This window comes from Ctenopharyngodon idella, chromosome 2 (genome assembly GCF_019924925.1).
Source record: "Ctenopharyngodon idella isolate HZGC_01 chromosome 2, HZGC01, whole genome shotgun sequence".
NCBI classification, from domain to species: domain Eukaryota; kingdom Metazoa; phylum Chordata; class Actinopteri; order Cypriniformes; family Xenocyprididae; genus Ctenopharyngodon; species Ctenopharyngodon idella.
In genome coordinates, this window is record NC_067221.1 from 41,551,433 (window position 1) to 41,567,207 (window position 15,775).

The 15,775-nt window shown below is 37.9% G+C and overlaps 1 protein-coding gene across 1 annotated transcript; it reads left to right on the top strand.

Moving 5' to 3' along the window:
- Positions 1-513: 513 nt before the first annotated feature.
- On the top strand, positions 514-13,034 carry eef2b (eukaryotic translation elongation factor 2b). The gene is made up of 13 exons (XM_051883139.1): positions 514-681; positions 2,260-2,474; positions 2,869-3,050; positions 5,183-5,394; positions 5,694-5,872; positions 7,855-7,960; positions 8,053-8,305; positions 8,476-8,671; positions 9,347-9,713; positions 10,560-10,913; positions 11,258-11,440; positions 11,542-11,674; positions 12,629-13,034. Exons 1-13 carry the CDS (start codon positions 679-681, stop codon positions 12,820-12,822), a joined length of 2,577 nt encoding a protein of 858 aa, XP_051739099.1. The 5' UTR covers positions 514-678; the 3' UTR covers positions 12,823-13,034.
- Positions 13,035-15,775: the final 2,741 nt, after the last annotated feature.

Sequence of the window (15,775 nt, forward strand, 5' to 3'; positions counted from 1 at the left end):
ATATAATTATTATTATTTTGAAGTTGTATTAATTGTTAACAATGAGATTATGTGGTTTTTATAATCAATTAACACTGCTTTTGTCATTTTTTACAAGATGGACTAAGTTTGTCACCAAAAAAAGTAATTCGGTTTAACCAAAATTAATTTTTCCTCACATTCTTTCTCATAACAAAGCAACGACTTCTACGGATATTTTAATCACAAATGAAACGGCTGTATTGACCTTTGGACGGTTAAACTGAATGACCTTTTGACACTTTAAAATATTTAAAATACCTTTATATGAATCAAATGTATGTATGTTTATTTGTATGTATGTATGTAACTATTTATTCATGTAATCTTTTATTTACTTCAACATTATGCAATTAATGTCTTATTTATTTATTTTCTTAGATTTTTCCTCTGTATTTCAGCCATGACACATGACTGGTAAATGCCATATTTTATCTATTACTGTGATTTTGCTCATGTGTGACACCAGGAGGAGCTGTATTTTTCAACAGAACAAATCGGCGTTGTCTGCGTCATGACGCAGAGCTGAAAGCGTCTGCTGAATATAAAACCGCGCTGCGGCATGACGCGTTCTTCTCCCCTGCCTGTCCCCACCAGCGGAAGGCAGCGTGCTCTCTGTTCCAATATCAGTGCTGAGTGAATCGAGAAACATCTGTCAAAATGGTACGTATCATACATAATATTTGATTCGATACCGTTGCGCGGGGAGCGGATTCAGATCTTAGATGAATTATTTTTGTGTTTAACGGGATTTTCGGTTAGATGTGTGCGAGAAAAGGCCGGCTAGTTGTTTCCCGAAAAACAAAATGGCAGCTGCTGTTTTGCGGCATGACTCATTTCTTAAAACACATTACAAATTATTTGTCGTTGTTTCTTACTGGATTATAAGTAGTTTATTTCAGCGAAATAATACAAAACCACAGCCTTGATATGTAATTTTGGGTCGTTTGGTTTGGTTTTCCCGGCTCTGTCAGACCGGGCCTGGTTAGCTTGTTAGCTCACGATGCCACGTATTGTGGAAAGAATCGCGTGTATGAGGAAAAAATATTATGTAAAACCCACCGGTAGCCTTTTTTGTAACTCTATATCCTAATATTTTAATTCTACTACTAGTTCTTATGTTTTCCGTCTGTTTGTGAGGGGCTGTGTGTGGTTTTAGTCACTTTGCCGGCTGGTTTAACGGCAGGTGTCGGGTGTGTTCAGACTGGCCGCACCGGCACAGCAGTCACGTGTGAGGAGCGATCCGCATGTGCGGTTCATCGGCGTGGTCACATCACGCACATGGCCGCCTATTGTTTGCGCAACGGCTTCCGGTAAACCGTGTAAAGGGCGCAAGCGATGAATATTTAACCGGTGCTTTATTCACGGGTTTAAGTAAAAGCCATTGAGTTTAATGTAATGTGACGCCGCGGCAAAATAATGCAAACAGTCAGTAAGTCGATACTGCTAGTTTATACTTTTGACAGGCTCTGCTATAAGCACGTGACACACTTACATTGAACTTGACACATTTTGATATTTACATCTAAATATCACTATTTGCATTGTATGTGTGTTTAGTATATAGGGGTGTAAGGTTCGGTTTGTGTCACGGTTTCGGTACGGTTACACTAATAATACATTGCCCTATGTTTAGGGGAAAAATAAAAAATAATCTAATTACAAGCAACAGCACAAATAAATACAATAGAGCTAAGATGCAAATAAAATATACAGTGTGTTTCAGGTAAGTCTAGCATTAGTTTTCAGGTACAGAATTGAATATTTATTTTCTGAATAGTCCATGAATTCTTCGGTTAAATTACCAATAAATAGCTGTAACTAATCTATGTATGAGCTTTTCCCTTAATGATACTGTTTATGACAGAAGATAAGCTTTGTGCAGTGTAGGCCTAATTAGGAAAGATGTTTCCTCCCACTTTTTGGGATTTACAACAGCAATTGGTGAATGTTTTGTTCATTCAGGGCGTTAAAGTACCTGCTTGAATGTTTATTCAACTATATATGAACAAACAGCTGAATTCACAACCGCATACTAACTAATCATAGTGACGTTATCAAACATTGTGTTGTCCGAATGAGTGACATTGTGTTGAAAATGCTGTCTGTGAAGTACCAGTATAAAGTAGAAAGCTTAACTTAAGCTTTTTACTGTAAGAAGTTTGTCAAAAACGGTTCTTTTGTAACGCATGGAAATTGATTTTTGTGAGAATTTCTCACTGCTCTCTTCTTCTATTCCAGGTGAACTTCACAGTCGACCAGATCCGTGCCATCATGGACAAGAAGTCCAACATCCGTAACATGTCCGTGATTGCGCACGTGGATCACGGGAAATCTACGCTGACCGACTCTCTGGTGTCCAAGGCTGGAATCATCGCTTCCGCCCGCGCCGGAGAGACCCGCTTCACTGACACACGCAAAGACGAGCAGGAGCGCTGCATCACCATCAAATCCACGTAAGACGATTGGAAGTGTCAGGGGATTGTAATATTGCAATCCTATAAATAAAATGCAATCAAAACACTATCACCCATGTCATGACTATAAATAATGTGCTTTAGGGAGTGGTTGAGATGTGCATAAGGGCAAAGTACTGTTAAATTGCAATGTCACTGCATTATGGTATTGAGTCATGTCTAATTTATTTCCCACACTGGAATAAAATTAAATATTTGTGCATTTTCTATGTTGAAAAATCCAACCATGTGCCCTTCACCCTGTTTTGACTAACATAACCCAAACCAATTGTGACATGCTCACTAGAACAAAAACAAAAGCCAAGCTGAGTGTCTAATACTGATGTACAAAGAGCCTGTTGTTGAGTTCCCTTCTGTTGTGCCTCTTTTACAGTGCCATCTCCATGTACTACGAGCTGACTGAGAATGACATGGCCTTCATTAAGCAGTGTAAGGATGGATTTGGTTTCCTCATCAACCTGATCGACTCTCCCGGCCACGTGGACTTCTCCTCTGAGGTCACGGCCGCTCTGCGTGTCACCGATGGAGCTCTGGTTGTGGTGGACTGCGTCTCTGGTAAATGTTTTACTGTGTTCATGCATCGTACGGTGTAGCATGGAATGAATCGCAGAAACCGGTCGTTAAAATGAAATCTACAGTATAATGCGGAATGTCACGGAATTGGGCAAATTTTGGATGAATAAATCAAAATTAGGGCTGTACACTTAATGATACTGTGATATAGAGGAGTGTCTGAATATTAAAGCGCAAAGTTTGGTTTAACTTGATCACATTGACAAAAATATATCACTATTGTAGAATAGTATGTACTTCTCAAAGTAATATGGGTGTAACAGTACACGTGTTCGTACCGAACCGGTTCGGTGTACGTGTGTACCGAAGCATTACATTGTAGCCTAACCACCAATAATCGCAATAAGCTCTGCGCTTTGTTACTTTCGATAAGAAACAGTGTCGTCCTTCAAATTCTGTCCACGAAATCACGAAATTTAAACAGAAAATGCCGTTTTGACGTGCTTTGCGGCGTGACAGATCACTGTACAGGCGCCTGAATTCAACCGGCAGCGTGGAGCGCGAGTGAACGCGATCATCTCCCCTTTAATACTATTTACAGAATAAACATGAAAGAACATCAGAAGGTATGTTGAAAGATACAGTACAACTTACTGAAACGGTCATATATCTCATGTAATCGCTCAGTCAGTGTTTCAACGGCGGAAAGACATCAATGAAAGCTTGTAAACAATGTGTCATGTAGCATTTACCTCCGAAAAGCCATTTAGTGTCCAAAGTTTGTTAGTTCGCTAGAGAAATGAACTCTTTCGCTTAATATATGCACTGTATTAGCCTATATAATCATTATGTTTTACTTAACCTTTTAGTGATGTCCTGATTAGGGTATTTAATGTATGTTTATATAAATCTGTTGTGAAAATGACAGCCACTGTGTAGAAATGATTATTTCATCAACGAATTGGAGTAAAAACATTTAGAAGTTAATGCCAAAACTGCCTTAGGTGCAGCTTACATGTTTGTGCAGGCCTACAGTTTGAGTGATTATTTTATCTAAAAATAAAAAGCAATTGAATTTAGGCTAATAGTTTGGGCTCACCTTTAATATTATAGTAATGTTCAAGTAAGGGCTTCCTACATAGTTTATAGCAATAGCAGAGAATTTGTTTATCCTTAAACTTTTAGTTATAATTTAATATATTTAAAGACAAACACAATTTGTTCAGTAAACCACTGTTTAATAAAAAAAAGCAATTTTATGTTTAGTTTTCTCCCCACCTGCTGTACTGAAAACCGAACCGTGACTTCAAAACCGAGGTACGTATCGTACTGTGTAGGGGTGTAACGGTACACAAAACTCCAAAGTAATAATCACAAATTTAAAGAGTATATATATATTTTTTTTTTTCTTCAGCTTTACTAGTAAACCTCTGCTGTGCAGCACGAAAATTTGCTTATTTTAAAAGATGAATTAACGTTTTTTGCCTTAATGATTATCCCATTTTGGATAATAAATTTGTATTGAATCATGAAAAAAATTAAATTGACATGTTTTCATAGGGTGCTATTTATTGTAAATGTTATAATTAAGTTTTAGTTGATTACTTGAATTCACACATGCTTTTGTTAAAATGTAATGAAACCAATAAAACTGAATCCAGAAAAAATAAAATGGAGAAAACAGAATTGGGGGGGGATCAGTTTTATTTTTCCCCCAAGTTCTGTTTTTTTCCCCATTTAATTTGTCTGGATGGCGTTTTTTTTTTTTTTTTTTTTTTCTACTTTAAAATTTCTGGATGCCTTTTTGCTGGTTGAATTAATTTTAGTAATCAAAAAGCTTGTCTAATTAATTGAAATGATCTTAGTAAATTTGTTAAACTGTGTAAAGAGTTTTTAGAGCCCTATGAAATTTGTTAAACTGTATAATGAAATATAAAACTTAAGTTCATTTCAATTAATTAGACATGCTTTTTGGTTATTGAAATTTAGGCAGCAAAACAGCATCCAGAAATTGTAAACTGCATCTGGAAAAATTTAATTAGAAGAGGGAAAAAAAACAGAACTTGTGGGGAAAAAAAAACTGATTTCATACTGTCCTAATTATGACCTTCATAGGGTCTAAAATTCACGGGTTACTGAATCTACAGGATGCTAAATATCTGTGTTTTGCTCAGGTGTGTGCGTGCAGACAGAGACGGTGCTGAGACAGGCCATCGCCGAGCGCATTAAGCCCGTGCTGATGATGAACAAGATGGACCGTGCCCTGCTGGAGCTGCAGCTGGAGCCTGAGGAGCTGTACCAAACCTTCCAGCGCATTGTGGAGAACGTCAACGTCATCATCTCCACCTACGGAGAGGACGAGGGTGGACCTATGGGTAGCATCATGGTGAGAACATGCTTAACTTTGTTTAACGTATGAAATTAGTGAAGAAATGCTTAAATGGTCTATGAGGAGAAATCATGCACCACTCTGATGAGCTGATGTACAAACAACTAACCACAATATCTGAGACCTGCGCTGATCCTTTAGTGATTTTTTTTTTTTTTTTTTTTTTTTAAAACCCATTCAGTCTTTCAGTTTTTCACCTTTCAGTCTTTCAAACCCTTTCAGAGTTGCAGTCCCAAATGATGTTAGAGCAGTGATGTAGTTGATTTGTGATGTATATTTATTCTGCTTTCTCTCAGATTGATCCAGTGATCGGTACTGTGGGTTTTGGTTCCGGTCTGCACGGCTGGGCCTTCACTCTGAAGCAGTTTGCCGAGATGTATGTGGCCAAGTTTGCTGCTAAAGGTGATGGTCAGCTGAGCCCAGCTGAACGCTGTAAGAAAGTGGAGGACATGATGAAGAAACTCTGGGGTGACAGGTGAGATTCATGATGATGATATACCTTAAATGAAACCATAAATACCATTTTATTCATTCATGTGAATTGAAGAAAGTTCAAATGCTCAGCAATACTGTTTATTTGATTTTAAGTCAAAACAATATTGTGAAATTTTGCAATTTTAAAAGCTTTCTATGTATAGTAAACTGTGATTTATTCCTGTGATCAAAGCTGAATTTTCAGCATCATTACTCCAGTCTTTGGTGTCACATGACCCTTCAGAAATCATTCTAATATACTGATTTGTTGCTTAAGAAATGCTTATTAATGTTGAAATCTGGAAACCGATACTTTTTATTCATGATTCTTTGAATAGAAAGTTCTAAAGAACAGCATTTATTTGAAATGGAATCTTTTGTAACATTATAAATGTCTTTACTGTCACTTTAGATTAAAGCATTCTTGAGGAAACTCTCGGTGAACCCTTTTATTTGAAAATGTTTCCAGACTATTTCCCCCCCATTCAATTTTCTAAAATATAAAGTAATTACTAAAAAAAAAAAAAAAAAAAAAAAAAAAAAATTCATAGCAAAAGTTTAGTGATTGCAAAACATGACTGGATGAATTCAAGGCGCACATTTTATTAACGCAAAACTGTTTGTCTTTGCCATAAGCGAGTCTCTTTTGAACTTCACTAAATGAATGTGCGTCTGCCATTCAGTCCAGCTACAGATAAAGGAGCAGATGATCATTTAATTCAGACTGTACTTTGCTGTTTGTTGATGGTGCAACATCAAACCACATTTACAGTAGATGCGTCGATCCGATACTGCCGCTTTTGCCGGATTGGGTATCGTTTAGATGGGACCGATCCAAATCCGATATAGTGCGTGTACTATTCTGTTAAGCCCCACAAAAGGCACAAAAACATTAAAAAGCACCATAAAGTGTTTGCACACTATATTCCAAGTGTTCTGAAGCCATTCCATAGTTTAATGTGAGGTGCATATGAATATTTAAGTTCACGTAAATGCCTCCCTCCACTGTGGCTGTCAGTCATTCTCAATTCAGCATTCAAACTGCGTGCCGCGTTCGGTTACGGCAGTCAACACGATGAAACTCTCCAAGATGATTAAATGTTTCAGTTATACTTAATCTGTAGACAAAGGTCTATGGTTTTGCATAAAAGGACTTTCTTGCCGAAGTTTATCGTGGTTTCTAAATCATTTTACTTTCTCCCAGGTGTCTGTTAAATCACAACACGAGTAGAGAGCACTATGAATTGTTCTTCACACGCACAGTAACTGAAATTTAAAACTGCTAAAAGAAAAGGCTCAAACGATTGCATAGATACTGGTAATACACAACGGTGCCGCTCTGTATGGGAGTCGTTCATATTATACTTTTGCGCAATGAAAGATTGTTAATAGCCTTTATAGTTCTGTCCTATCTTATGTTGCTGCCTTTAAAAAAAAAAAAAAAAAAAAAAAGCTAAAAATTTAAAATGTCTTAATTTTACAGTATATTTATATATAAATGTGTTCATGTATGACCCAAACATTCATGAAAAACAAGTCACGAGTCATGAATGGAGTCAGCCAGACTCCTGATTATTTTGAACGCCTACTAGTGAAGCTATTGGTTTATTTTTTTACAAAGTAATGTTAAAGTCAAACCAGCCAGTACTGAATCCCAGGAATTGGTATTGGAGGCAAAAAAGGCGGATCAGAGCATCCCTAATTTACAGTATCAAACTGATGTCAGAGGTGAAAATATGCAGGTTATAAAGCGTTTTAGGTTTCTTTACATTATGCAAGTGGATGTTATCCCTTCAAGAAAAACCAATTAACAAAACCTGAGGAAAATATTTAGAGATTGTACTATATAAATGTAATGCTATATGACCCGTTTATGAAATATGGTCCAAAGTCTACAGAGAGGTTTGGAAATTTGAGTCCGGAAAAGTATGGAATTTGAAAATGTGAAGGAACCCTGTTACTCATTCTCTGCTGCTCTTCCAGATACTTTGACCCAGCCACCGGTAAATTCAGCAAGTCCGCCAACGGCCCTGATGGAAAGAAACTGCCCCGCACCTTCGCCCAGCTCATCCTGGACCCCATCTTTAAGGTATGAATCGGCTTGCCAACCGAAGCCTCAAATGGTTGTGCAAACCTGTATTCGATACACTGGTGATCATACCTCACTTCCTCAATCTCCAGGTGTTCGATGCCATCATGAACTTCAAGAAGGAAGAAACTGCCAAACTGATTGATAAGCTGGAAATCAAGCTGGACGCCGAGGATAAGGATAAAGAAGGCAAGCCCCTGCTGAAGGCCGTGATGCGCCGCTGGCTGCCCGCCGGAGAAGCTCTGCTTCAGATGATCACCATCCACCTGCCCTCTCCCGTCACGGCCCAGAAGTACCGCTGCGAGCTGCTTTATGAAGGACCTGGAGATGATGAAGCTGCCATGGGTATGACCGTAGTTTATCTGCTGTGTGTGGGGTTGTATTTATGCATAGGGTTTCTAGTCAAATTTTGAATGCACTCCACTTTGTCGGGTGTTTCTTTTCTTCTACGTCATGCTTGAAAATCGCTAATGCACAGACTTGGACTGTCCCTAAAATAAATGTTCTGTTCACAGGTATTAAGAACTGCGACCCGAAGGCTCCCCTCATGATGTACATCTCAAAAATGGTGCCGACCACCGATAAGGGCCGTTTCTATGCTTTTGGCCGCGTGTTCTCTGGTGTTGTGTCCACTGGGCTGAAAGTGCGAATCATGGGACCAAACTTCACCCCTGGGAAAAAAGAGGATCTCTACCTGAAACCCATCCAGAGGTCTGCAGCACTCCAGACACATTAACACTAGTGATGCACTGAAATAATTTTAAAAATTAATTAAATATTTTTAAATGGTTTATTTAATAAATCAAATTTAATAAACTCAAATAAACTTTCAAACATGCATTAAATGAAGACATCAGAATTTGTAATATAGCGCATATTTATATTTTTGTATAGTCAAAACATCACATCATAAACACTAATGTCATTGTCTCAGTGGTTTTGGCTCTCAAACCTAAATGGTAATATTAAAAAATTAAAGGAACTAAAATGATAAGTTCAAATTTCCAAACATTACAAACTATAATATATAAATCAGCTTAAATGTCCCAAAAACATGATAGTACTGTGGTAAATATAAAAACTGATAATAAAACTTGGTTAATGTCCAAAAACATTAGTGTCATGGTAATTGTAAATAAACATTGTTTTACCATGGTAATTCTTTTGTGTAGTGGTGGTACTTCGAGATAAACTGGTGTTTTATGCATTTCAGTTTTGAATTCAGTGCCAAATGACTTTGCGTTTTGAATGTTGATCATTGGTCATGCAATGAACCGGGGTTTTCTGTTTCAGCTGAAAGTCTTCAGTGCATCATTAACATGATTAACTCATTAACCAGGTCAAAAAATTGTGTACCTCGTTTCTGACCCTGAATGTCAATTCCAGGACCATTTTGATGATGGGACGTTATGTCGAGCCCATCGAAGACGTGCCATGCGGTAACATCGTGGGTCTGGTTGGCGTAGACCAGTTCTTGGTGAAGACCGGGACCATCACGACCTTCGAGCAGGCCCACAACATGCGTGTGATGAAGTTCAGCGTCAGCCCTGTGGTCAGAGTGGCAGTGGAGGCCAAGAATCCTGCTGACCTGCCCAAACTAGTGGAGGGACTCAAACGCCTGGCCAAGTCCGACCCCATGGTGCAGTGTATCATTGAGGAGTCTGGAGAGCACATCATCGCTGGCGCTGGAGAACTTCACCTGGAAATCTGCCTTAAAGATCTGGAGGAGGACCATGCGTGCATTCCACTTAAGGTTTGTGCATGAATAATTTAATTTAAAGTGCTCACATTGTTTATTTTACTTTCCCCTTTCCTTTAGTGTGTAATATAGCTGAAACGTCTCGTTTGTAATCCTGCAATTATTATCCAAATTTATATAATTTGAGAGCCTGATTACAAAAAAGTCTCACCATTGAAATCCGTGTCCCAAACACACAATTATAATGTTCTCATTATAATTTTATGTAGTCTATATGACAAACTTGCGCTGCACATGTTGCACTTAACTGTATTTTTCTTTTTGAAGTGATTTTTAATCGTATTTCAAGCAATTCAAAACCATCATTGTGGACAGTGCACATCTGAAGCGTCTCAGCTGAAGGAAATAATCCATTATTATCAGCTTTAATATATCGGCCAAATGTTCTTATTGGGCCGATACTGATATTGTGGCTGATATATTGTGCATCCCTAAAAACAATACTGATGTCATGTGCATTACGTGTTCAGTCTATAGGCGCGTAATGTTTCTTTACAAAGTGACATTGCCATCTACTGGCCAGACAATATAATAATAGTGTTTTAGGCGTTTTTGCGGATCTGCGCAAACAGGGATTATTTTGACATCGTTTTTACGTGAAAGAAGAAAAGGTAAACTTCTGATATTAGTACATCGTTGTGTAAACGTACCCTAAAATGGAGTTTCAGGCAGAAGGTGAAGAGCAGTACTGAAGTGACATACAGAATTTGACTTAAGTCATGTAAATGTATTCCAGCAGACTACAAAAATAATCAGCCTGTGAATCTGATGTGGCAATACATTTTAAATGCAAATAACCTTTAGTGATGTAACTCATCCATCGATCTTGTTCTCCTACAGAAATCAGACCCTGTTGTGTCATACAGGGAGACGGTCAGTGCAGAATCAGACCAGATGTGTTTGTCCAAATCCCCCAACAAGCACAACCGTCTGTACATGAAGGCCAGGCCGTTCCCCGACGGTCTCGCTGAAGACATCGACAAGGGCGAGGTGACGTCCCGTCAGGAGCTCAAGGCCCGCGCCCGTTACTTGGCCGACAAATACGAGTGGGAGGTCACAGAGGCCCGTAAGATCTGGTGCTTCGGACCTGACGGAACCGGACCCAACGTCCTGGTGGACGTGACCAAGGGAGTGCAGTACCTGAACGAGATCAAGGACAGCGTCGTGGCTGGATTCCAGTGGGCCACTAAAGAGGTGAGAGATGTTCAGAATGAAGTGAGGTTTGGTTTGAATGGTCCTGTTGATGTCCTGGCTGGTCTATGAGGAGAAATCATGCACCACTCTGATGAAGTGATGGATAACCCCTACCACAAACATCTGAGACCTCCACAGACATGAACACATTCAAATCAAGTGTTGTGTTGGGTTTTGAAGGAAAATTGGACCTGGACTTTTGTTCCCGCTCTGTTCTTTTGACTTTCTTGCTCCTGGTTACTGATGTTCAGTTTTATTTGCTTATATATAATTTTTTTTTTTTTTTTAAACAAAGTTTTGCAAGTGAGAACACCACATGCTCATGGTCTTGTTCCTCTCCTCAGGGTGTGCTGTGCGAGGAGAACATGCGTGCCGTCCGTTTCGACATCCATGACGTCACACTCCACACAGACGCCATCCACCGCGGCGGTGGCCAGATCATTCCCACGGCCCGCAGGGTTCTGTACGCCTGTCAGCTCACAGCCGAGCCCAGACTCATGGAGCCCGTCTACCTGGTGGAGATTCAGGTGAGACGCCAAATCCTTCATGTCAACTTCAGTGTAATTGCCTCAATTTTCTTTTACGGATGAGCGTTTCTCAATCTCAACACACTCTCTCTCTATCATAGTGCCCAGAGCAGGTGGTCGGCGGCATCTACGGCGTGTTGAACAGAAAACGAGGACACGTGTTTGAGGAGTCTCAGGTCATGGGAACGCCCATGTTTGTCGTTAAGGCCTTCCTGCCTGTCAACGAGTCTTTCGGTGAGTAACTATTCACCTGCTTCTGTTTCTTCATTACGTTTAATGTCTTTTTATCAGACAAAAGCTTTGTATTCAAAGTAGATTTTTGCCAAAAAACTAAGTGCTGTTTTATTATGACACAAGTGATCTTTATACTTAAAACTAAAAAATAGTACCAAAAACTCTACTGAATGTCTTTAACTTCACATTTGGCTAATGAACAACCAGCCAGTAACTTATACCGAATCAGTGAGTCAAGAACCACTCTAATTGATTCATACCATTAATTTGTGAATTTGAAACACTCTTTGATGGATGAATTTGTCCAAGATTCACTTCTGAATCGGGCTACACTGCTTGCGCTGTACGTTTGTTGTGCAACGGCAATAACGGCACAATAGAAATGCGTGTTTGCTATTTTCTTTTGTACGTTGCGGCATTCATTTCTGCTCTCTCATCACTTTCAGACTGCAAACTCAGCCAGAACATGTTCTTTTCTGTGCTGCTGTATGACATTTTGCATGCTGCTTTTAGATAAAGAAACCAGTTTTGAACAAGCACAAGTTCTCATTCCTAATGATTGTGTTCTAGTAAATGCTTTTCCTCAAAAGGATATGAGATGTTTACAAATTTAACGAGATGTTAAAAATCAGTCTCAGTTTTTAAATGTATTTAATAATTATGGAACTATTTAAATTCTAAATGTTGAATTAAATGCTAGAAAAGGTTTTTATTTTTATTATTATATATAAATACCAATAATATCCAGAGAGAACTTCATGCCCACTGCAGGACTTTAACTATAAACAAGTCTGAATTACACTGGAACTTATTTTTATTATATATATTCTCATTTTTATATATTTTTACTACTACCAGCCAGATAATATGAACTCTTTCAAGCCTTTTTGAACAAATCTTTTGAATTATTCATTGACAAATTTAAGTAAATAAATATTTTGTATCTGTGTACAGGTTTCACAGCTGACCTGCGCTCCAACACCGGCGGTCAGGCCTTCCCTCAGTGCGTGTTCGACCACTGGCAGATCCTGCCGGGTGACCCCAAAGACGCCACGTCCAAACCTTTCCAGATCGTCGGTGACACACGCAAACGCAAGGGCCTGAAAGAGGGCATCCCAGCACTCGACAACTACCTGGACAAGTTATAAACGTCTGAAGGACACGTCTACCCCTGTAGCCCAACCTCGACGCTTTATTCTTATTCCTGTTTCATTCCTTCCCTCCTGCACTCACTTCCTTCCCTCAGAGTACATGAGAGGGACTGGATGGTACAGGGCACAAACATGACACACTTCTCACATGCAAACAGGAAAGTCAAGTGGATTATGTAAATCTAAAAGAAAATAAAAATGGAAAATTACTCAAGTGTGTGGTGTTTCATTGCTGGTCAGTCTAGATGTTGATTTCATGTGTCCACAGGCTTTCGTGCTGCAATTTTACCATTTCTAGTCTCTATTAAACAGTTCCATGGCATAACCTTATTTTTTTTTAAATAAAATTCAAATATGCAGTCTTTATGAGCTCAGAAATGCTACATTGATTACACAAGAATTAAGATGTCTTAAATGGTTTTTAAACTATTTAAAGTTCTGGTGGTGATAATTGCAACCATTAAGTAGGTTCCCTGTTTTAGATCATGTTCATTTGATTTAAAAAAAAAAATCTTTGATTTATAATGAAGACATGTTTAAGAGATTAGTATTAATGCATTGAGTAATATATATTTTTTTTACAGTAATGCTGACCGTTATAAATGCAACGGTTCATGTTAGCTCAGGTCCATTAAATGTAAACTGAAAACAATATATCAGTAAATGTTGAAATAAGTGCTTTAGAAGGATTTTTCATTGATAATGTTAAACCTTTTTGTAAGGACAAGTTCTAGCTATTTCAGTCCATAATTTTACTTTCATGTTAGTGAGAAATTGAAATGTTATTTTAGCATCATTGTGCTGTTATTATAGTTGTTTATTTTTTGTGTGTATATATATATATGTGTGTGTGTGTATATATATATATATATATATATACACACAGTATCTCACAGAAGTGAGTACACCCCTCACATTTTTGTAAATATTTTATTATATCTTTTCATGTGACAACACTGAAGAAATGACACTTTGCTACAATGTAAAGTAGTGAGTGTACAGCTTGTACAGCAGTGTAAATTTGCTGTCCCCTCAAAATAACTCAACACACAGCCAGGGGTGTACTCACTTCTGTGAGATACTGTATATATACACTCCCCTCCAAAAGTATCGGAACAGTGAGGCCAATTCCTTTATTTTTGCTGTAGACTAAAAACATTTGGATTTGACAACAAAAGGTGAATATGAGACCAGAGAGTATTACAGGTATTTACATCTGGATCTGATGCACAACTTAGAAGATAGCACCATGTTTGAACCCACCCATTGCTCATGTGTTCCTGGCTTTCCAGCTTGGGCATTTCCGGTGAACTGTTAGCTGTTCATTCTGTACTCGCTGTACATCGACACAAAACCATCAATGGTTGACTTTTTAATGTTGTATTCATATTTTAATGCAGTTATCACACTTTCCTAATTTGCAAATAAACCAGTTTTATTGATTGCAATAAAGAACTTTTGAATAAGAAACGCGGTGTCTGTAATTAGACGCGCACACGCAACATTTCTCCAGAACTTCAAATGTTATTTTTAATGTGATGACCACAACATTATTTGTTCATCCTTCTGAGATTGTCCCCATTTCTAAAACCAAACGAATCCAACATTTGATAGAAAACACTTTTATTTAAAAATTAAAAAGGCGGCGAGAGCATTTATTTGCGCATATATTAGCCATTTACTGTTAGTTTTTCTCTCAGTTTTGCTAGGTTTAAAAATACATTGTCAAGGTGAAGTATGAAGTACTCACAAAATCTCATGAAAAACAATAACTTTTCTTGTTAATTAATTGCACAGAAAGCGAGCACCGCTCCCTCCCTTTATAATCACTGAAGCTGTCAGTCAGTGCAAGATCAATGATTTCAGCACACTCAAATTTTATTCAATTAATCTAACCAAAGTGCACAATGAATCTTTAATTCACAGTGTCTTGACACTTTTTTTTTTTCACACAAAAGTGTGAAAACTGATGGTTGAATTGAATTTAGCCGAGGAGGAACACTGAGGTACGTCTTTATTTTTTTTATGTCGTCTTACGTTTGAATAACTAAATTAATGCTAGGTCTGACTATTTAAGTGACTATATTCTGATTATAAACTAAGTATTTTTTTTATTTTTATTTTATTTTTTTTTTAAACTAAGTATTACACTATTGATGCTCAACACACCAACAAGTGACATTTCACCGGAAGTTTTCCAGTGGGCTTATGTTATTGTGGAAGTGCTGGACTAGACCCTTTTCACATTTCCAGGTTTCTCAGAAGTGGAAGTCGTCATAGTTGGGTAAAAGTCTATGGCGGTGAATGAGGGAATACATTAAATATATATTTTTTTGTGTTTCCATTTGCTCAAATAGCAAAAGAAAAACTCCACAATTGTGTTTTCACAACTTTCAAAAAGAGGAAAAAAATAGAGAGCGATTGATAACGGCAGTCAGAACAGAAAAATATGTCATTTTTACAGCAGCGTTAACTATTTTTTTGTAATTTGATGCAAAGGTAATATAATAAAATGTATAGTGTCATAAATGTACATACATTTAAAAAAAAAATGAAAATATAAAAACTTTTTTTTTATAATATTGATGACCGTTAAAACGCGTCATTACAGTCTGTGAAAAGGGTCTCTTGTGACAGTTTCCATACATAACTGGAATATGTGCAAACAGTCACTGAGAACGTTTCTATATAAAAGACTTTATGTAGAATTCAGAAACCCTTGTTATTAGCGACACCGGTGGCCATAAAGTGAACTGCAGCCATCAACTTGATGCTCGTGCACACACTTGGTGCTATTTTCCCGGCAAAAACGTCCCGAGTCTACAATCTTTCAACATAGGAAGTCGGTTTAGGTCTCGTTTTTTAAGTTACAAGCTATTCACAGTCCCAATAAAAGCGATTAATACGGTAATTTTTACATATAGCCCCTTTAATGTCACAATCTCACCAG